Consider the following 7,029-nt stretch of genomic DNA (forward strand, 5'->3'; position numbering starts at 1 on the left):
AAGCACTTATTGTACAGCAATGAAATTCTAATAATTTGCACAGATGTACAAAACAAAAGCTGCCATGAAGCTTGGAGACATAAACAACCGTATGAAGGAACAAGAGGAGGATTTTGCCAGAAGGACTGCTCAGTACCAACGGGAAATACGGCGTCTTCAGCAGCTACTGAAGGACAAGCAGGAAACCCTTAATGGACTGCTTGAACAGCAAAGGTAAAGCAGTCAGTGGCAAAGCAAGCCAATTAGAGCAGACTGGTAGACAGAAAGATGCACAGCTGCAGGCTCCTGTATTCCATTATTTCCATCTGGTGGTTTTTTTTGGATGGCTTACATTATACACATTAATTTTGACATAAATGCACAAACAAATGACAAAAGTCAAAATTCAGTTACCTTAGCCTTAATAAAAATTTCCCTCCTTGATGTTGTAAAATGCATTAGAGCCTCTTTCATGACATGTTCAAGCTACATGTTTCTTTCTGCTTCCTACTAGTACAAAATAGATCAATTTGTTAGAAATATAATTTATAAAATTATGAACCGTAAGCAGCAACAACTAATAATTATTCGACCTGTAGGCTCTAGTTTTATATAATTATTTGCAGTGATGATTTTTCTTTGATTCAATGATATTCTGCTTGTAAAATTATCTGATTGTTCAGTGTTGTCAGCTCTGCAATATTGATTGAAGCAGTGTGAGATGAAAATATTCAGTTAATCCTCTCAATTGGGGTAGGATGAGGATGAACAGAGTATCAAATACCAAACATCTTCATATAATACATATTAGCAGCCTTTAGGACACAGCCTTTAGGACAAAGCTAAGACAAAGAATTAAAATTGACCTTGCTTAAGAGAGGTAATGGTTATGAAAAGAATGCAATTCTGTTTCTAGCAATATTTGTCATCAGCAATTTGCATCTTATTGGCAGCTGTGCAATGCAGTCCATTGTCTGTAAAGCGGGAGAGAGCTGTGAAAGAAATATAATCACCATCTCTTTCTCCGCTCTTCATTGCTTTCCTAAGATAATCAGTTAAAATATTTCCAAAGATAAATCCGAGCTACCAGGTTGCTGTAGTTGCTGAACCATTTAATAGTTAAAGCAGCAGTTGCTGCCTGCAGAGTCAAATGTGGAAATTAAATGAATAGTTAAAAAACGCACAATTGATAACAACCAAAAATATTTTGATGTATTTTCATTTGAGAATTCTTGTATTTCAGAAATTTTAACCTGTTCAAACTTGCTAGTGCTATTATTGTTTTACAAAATGCATAAAAATCTTAAACAAAAATACTTAATTGGTAAGGAGGAGTAAAATATATTTATTTTTGAAGATTACTGTGAAGATTACTATGAAAATAGATAAATATTTGTAGATTGAAATAACAAAATATAATTAGATTAGATTACTTACATTAGATTAGATTAGATTACTTAGTGTGGAAGTCCACACCGACCCGCCGAAGCGCAACCCACCCATACCCCTACATTTACCCCTTACCTAACACTACGGGCAATTTAGCATGGCCAATTCACCTGACCTGCACATCTTTGGACTGTGGGAGGAAACCGGAGCATCCGGAGGAAACCCACGCAGATACAGGGAGAATGTGCAAACTCCACACAGTCAGTCGCCTGAGGCGGGAATTGAACCCAGGTCTCTGGCGCTGTGAGACAGCAGTGCTAACCACTGTGCCACCGTGCCGCCCTAGTTAATTAATTGGTGAATATAATTGTGAACTATCAGCTGTAGTGACATTACATAATTCCCTGAAAGTGAGTGTAATGAAAGAAGAATGGGAATAGGCCATTTAAGCCTGTTTTGCCATTTAATAATCTGTGACCTAATTCTATATAACTACCTTTGTTCCAAAATCCTTAAAACTTTGATTCACAAGAATTTATTTATGTCAGATTTCAAAGTAACAGTTGATCTACAATTAATTATTATTGCAGAAGATGGTTCCAACATTCTGGCATCCTTTGTACATCAAAATGTTTCCTCAAATTACTCCTGAAAACTCTGGCTCTAACTTGTAGATTATGCTCCCTTAGTCCTGCATAGTGGAATTGATTCTTCATCTACTCCATCTGTTCCCCTTAATATCTTAATTTTGCAAATTCCCTTGAATAGAACATGTTTTGGAATCTTGCTTCCTAACTTAACCCTTGAAGTCTAGTAATAAATCTGTTAAGTGTACACTGTACACTGTCCAAGAATAGTATAGCTTTGCTAAGATGCGGGGCCTAAAGTTGCTCATAGTGCCCTGGTCAGATTGCATTTGAAATATTGTGAGCAGTTTTGGGCCACGTGTTGAAGAAGAATATGATGGCTTTGGAGGGTGTCCAGAAGTTTACAAGAATGATCCCAAGTATTAAGGGCTTATCATATAAGGAGTGGTTAAGGCTCAGGGTCTGTACTTGGAGTTTAGAAGGATGAAGGAGTTCTGATTGAAACTTACAGAAGGGCTGGAGAAGGTGTTTCCACAAGTAGGAGAGACTAGGACTTGAGGGCTGAGATGAGGAGGAATTTCTTCAGCTAGAGGCTAGTTAATCTGTAAAACACATCTTGGAAGGAACAAAGGGCAATGTTGCTAAGTTTACAGATGACACAAAGATAGATGGAGGGTCAGGTAGTGTTGAGGAAGCGGGAACGCAACAGGAAGACTTGGACAGGTTGGGAGGGGGGACAATGAAGTGGCAGATGGAAAACAATATGGGAAAGTGTGAGGAAATGTACTTTGGTAGGATAAAGAGGCTGATTTTTAAATGGGGAAAGCTTTGGAAATTTGAAGCAGAAAGAGAATTAGGAGTCCTAATTCAGCTTTCTCTAAAGGTTAAAATACAAGTTCAGCCAATAGTTAGGAAAGCAAATGTAATGTTGGCATTCATTTCAAGAGAGAAAGATTACAAGGACAGAGATGTACTGCTAAGGCTATATAAGGACTCTGAGTTTAGAAGGTTGGGGTGGGGAGGAATGAGGAGGCAGGGGAATCCTATTACAGAATACTGAGAGGCCTGGACATAGTGGATGTGGAGAAGATGTTTCCACTAGTATGAGGGATTGGGACCCGATGGCTCACCATCAAAGTGAAGGGATGACCCTTTAGAACTGAGGTGAGGAAGAATTTCTTCAGCTAGACAGTGGTGAATCTGTGGAGCTCATTGCCGCAGAAGGCTGTAGAGGCCAAGTCATTGAGTGTGTTTAAGACTGAGATAGATTGTGTGTCTGTGTGTATCTCTTTCTCTCCCTCTCCCTCTCTCTTTCTTTTGCTTTCTCCTCTCCGTCCGTCTGTCTGTCTGTCTCTGTCTCTCTCTATCTATCTATCTATCTATCTCTCTCTCTCTCTCTCTCTCTCTCTCTCTCTCTCTCTCTCTCTCTCTCTCTCTTCCCTCTCTGAAGAGGGAAACAAAAACACAGATTGCCTTTTTGAGGAAGAATTATGGGACACTGTTGAAGTCAAAAGGTAAAGCATAGGATGTTCTGGAGTCTGCTGCTCTTATGCGTAGAAAGGCACCAATCAAACACTCTGAAATCTTGCTGGCACGACTTGCTCAGGCAATATAATGTTGTGATCTTTCACTCACTTCTTCAACAGAAAAATTAGATTTTACCCTAGTTTCTGTAAAGGTTTTCCTATTTATCTGAACAGCTTGTTCATAGAAAGCTTTCCTCCAACTCAGCTTGTTCATTGGAGAAAGTGAGGACTGCAGATACTGGAGAGTCAGAGTCAAAACGTGTGGCGCTGGAAAAGCGCAGCAGGTCAGGCAGCATCCAAGGAACAAGAGGGTCGACGTTTTGGGCATAAGACCTTCATCAGGAATGTTGGGGGACGGACGGAAGGGGGCTGAGAGATAAATAGGAGAGTGGGGCTGGGACTAGGGGGAAGGTAGCTGGGAAAGTGATCGGTAGATGCAAGTGGGGGGTGATTGTGATAGGTCAGTGGGGAAGGTGGAGCAGATATCCTATTTATCTCCCACCCCCTTTCCCCCCCCCAACCCATTCCTGATCCCGAAACGTGGTGCAGAAAGGTGATACAGAATATTTATGCTTGAAGCCTGGCAACAGTCGAGAAGCACTCTCTTGCTCCTCTGATGCTATCTGACGTGCTGTGCTTTTCCAGCGCCACACTTTTCGACTCAGCTTGTTCATAGCAGTCTTTCCTCCAATTGAACTGGATAAAACAAGAATCTTCTCAAAGCCTACTCAAAGGCTATTCAAAACAACGCTAACAGAGTCTGCGGATAAACAAACATTATCACCAATCATGCAATTTACAGGAAGCCTTGTATAAAAAAAGTCCCCTATATGCTTTCAGTGAGCTCTTTTAAAGAATTTACTCCATGTATGTCCACAAAGCTTTATTTAAATTATTTTCCACAATCCTTCAGAACTCAGTCCTCCAGTATTAATTGCTAAACATCACTGACATTATTCACAAAGCAAACAGTAGATTGTAGAATTTATATATTTTCATAGTTTCACTGTAGTGACTAATAAAATGGTGTGTTTCTAAATTCCACTTTTTAATCAATCTCATTGGTAAAGCCTTATTTAAAGCTGTTGAATTGTATAATATGATGAAATATAAATAATTTTATCACTGTGAAAGACTAGTTGAAAGCTGGTGCAGATTTGTGCTTTCTAGCAATATATTACAATTGCCCATAAAATCTGTTGAGCAGCTTTTATTCTCAGTTGAAGTCTTTTCAATTTTTGTGCCAAATCATATATTAACACTATTGACAAAACATCACAACATTCCAGAAACAAACAGCTTTACTAGTTTTGTCTAAAATAATTTCCAAAAGAACATTTGCAGCATTTGTATGTGTTACATTCCTCTTATTTCTGAGCAAGCACCTGGGTCATTCATACTAAAGTAGACTAACTGTAGAATCCTCCTATCATTATGAAGAGTTGGTACCAGAAGACTGAATACTGCATAAGTCTTTGTTATTTAATGTCTATTCATCCACCTAAAATAAATGTTCATTAAATTATTTAAACTGTCTATTCCTTTTAGACAAGTAGAATCTGAACTTGAAACAGTTTGGGAATCAACGACACGAGAAAATCGTCGAATAAAGGATCTTTTGCATGGCACTGTACAAAGAAGTAATCTCTTGGACACTGTCAGCTTTGATAGATCAGATATAGAAGGAAACCCTCGCAGGTATTTAAGCAGCCAATCAGATTTCAAAGCAATCAGCTATTGTGATGTAATACTGTCCTCTGCTAGAAGGATAGAAGATAGAAGGACACATGAAAATGACCTGCGGCCAAATGTTAATAAGTACTCGCCTCATCGTGTGGCTGAAAGTGGAGATTGTGCAATCACACAGCAAAAAAAGAAAAAGCGCAGGGAAGAAACTGTCAAGAGTCCGATGTTTGAGTCTGACTCTGATCAGCAGCAAATTGTCTCCTCTGATGAAAGTGACAAAAATGAGCATAGTTTCTACTCTTAAATTTTCAAATGTCAATGGTAATCATATTATTATTCCTGCAAATGGTACAATATTCACATAGACTGAAACTGGAAGTCTGATTTTTTTTTTAAATGAACAGCTAAAACATTGACACAAGACTTCATGTCTTAAAACTATATTGTAGCCAAATACCTTAGAAAAAACTTTCTCACTATTGTTTTGTGGTGAGTAATTTATACTTTGAACTATTTTAAATAGAATAGAACATCCCCCCGCCCCATCCTCTTAGTCCAGAAAATACTGCTATACTTTACATAGACCTTTACAAAGACTGTCAGTTTTCCCAGACTCGATCCAAAATGATTCTTAACTCCTAAGAGTTGATTCCTATTCAGTTCTGTTCTCAAACAGGTCATTTGTAATCTTTGACTTAACCTAATCTATACTCAATCTCTTTGACAGCGAAGTTGTGTCTTCCTATTATCTGTGTTCTAGCACAAGCTAGGTGAATCTACCAGCTTTGTTTTAACACCCCCCTTTCTCCTGGATCCAAGCAGACCAAATGTTCTGGGAAAATCTGTAATCTGTCTTTCAGAGGCTTCCTCAGTATCCTTTACCTTGGTGACATGAATTACACGGGGCCTTGTATCAACTTAGAAATGCTTAATATTAACCCTTAAGAGCCTTAACCTCCTTCCTTTTTGACAGTAAATTGATAGCTTAAATCGCAATTGTTTATACCGAGACATTCTCAACATTTTTCTGGGACTTTCAAGGTTCTTAGCCTTCACTGTTAACACACAGGTTGTTGCCAGTCTCCAAGCATAAATATTCTGCATCATCTTCCCAGTAAAACAATCTAAATCTTCCTTAGGTATTTTAGGATTGAAACCACCCACGCTTATTGTCAGACAGGTGTCAGAACAGGTCACATAACTTCCTTCATTTTACCATTAAATTTAGTGGCAGAATTCCAAAATATAATAACCTTATAAATCTCATAGTTATAACAATGTATGTTTTTCTCATGTGCTTGTTGAAATTAGAATGTTTATATGTGCTGAAAAAGTATTTTCTAGTTACTTCAAATTAACCATTTTGAAAAAAAAAATCCTTTATAGATACATGCTTTTGTTGGTTTTATTTACATTATAATGGGATGCATCCCTGAATATACCTTGCCACCTCTAGATAAAATTATCCAGATTTTCACAATGTGTTTGGACTTTTGAACCTCAGGGACTTAGTTTTCCTTTAAAATTTCATTTAATTAGGTGTCTTATTTCCTAGAGAAAAAAGACTTAAATGAAAATGTCGCTTTACTTTACTCTTTAAGTAGTTATCCTTACTTTTTTCATCCAGTGGTTTCCTGCTGAGACAATTATATATTGCCAAGGGACATTACATCTTTGGCAGAAAGAACACACACTATGGAATAGTTTTAGGGTTTGTTGAGTTTTTCAGGGGTAAGGTAGACAGAGGAATAGTTGGAATTTTATACTATTGGTATATTTGTGTGCAGGAATGGGAATTTTATAATGTAAAAACATAATGGGTCTGCTGGGAATTGTCAGTGACTTGCAGAATTTATCTATAA

The 7,029-nt window shown here is 37.8% G+C and overlaps 1 protein-coding gene across 2 annotated transcripts in view; it reads left to right on the plus strand.

The window, feature by feature from the left end:
• cep89 (centrosomal protein 89) overlaps positions 1-6,554 on the plus strand; it is a 117,555-nt gene extending 111,001 nt beyond the window's left edge. For both annotated transcript variants that reach the window (XM_043706832.2, XM_087995842.1), the window contains 2 exons: positions 44-213; positions 5,030-6,554. In XM_043706832.2, coding sequence (XP_043562767.2) covers positions 44-213; positions 5,030-5,471 — 612 coding nt within the window. In that variant the 3' untranslated portion in view covers positions 5,472-6,554. The remainder of the gene's footprint in view (positions 1-43; positions 214-5,029) is intronic.
• Positions 6,555-7,029: the final 475 nt, after the last annotated feature.

The sequence above is a fragment of the Chiloscyllium plagiosum genome, unplaced genomic scaffold, assembly GCF_037043375.1.
Source record: "Chiloscyllium plagiosum isolate Xiang-an unplaced genomic scaffold, Cpla_swu_hap1 HiC_scaffold_17, whole genome shotgun sequence".
In the NCBI taxonomy this organism is placed as follows: Eukaryota; Metazoa; Chordata; class Chondrichthyes; order Orectolobiformes; family Hemiscylliidae; genus Chiloscyllium; species Chiloscyllium plagiosum.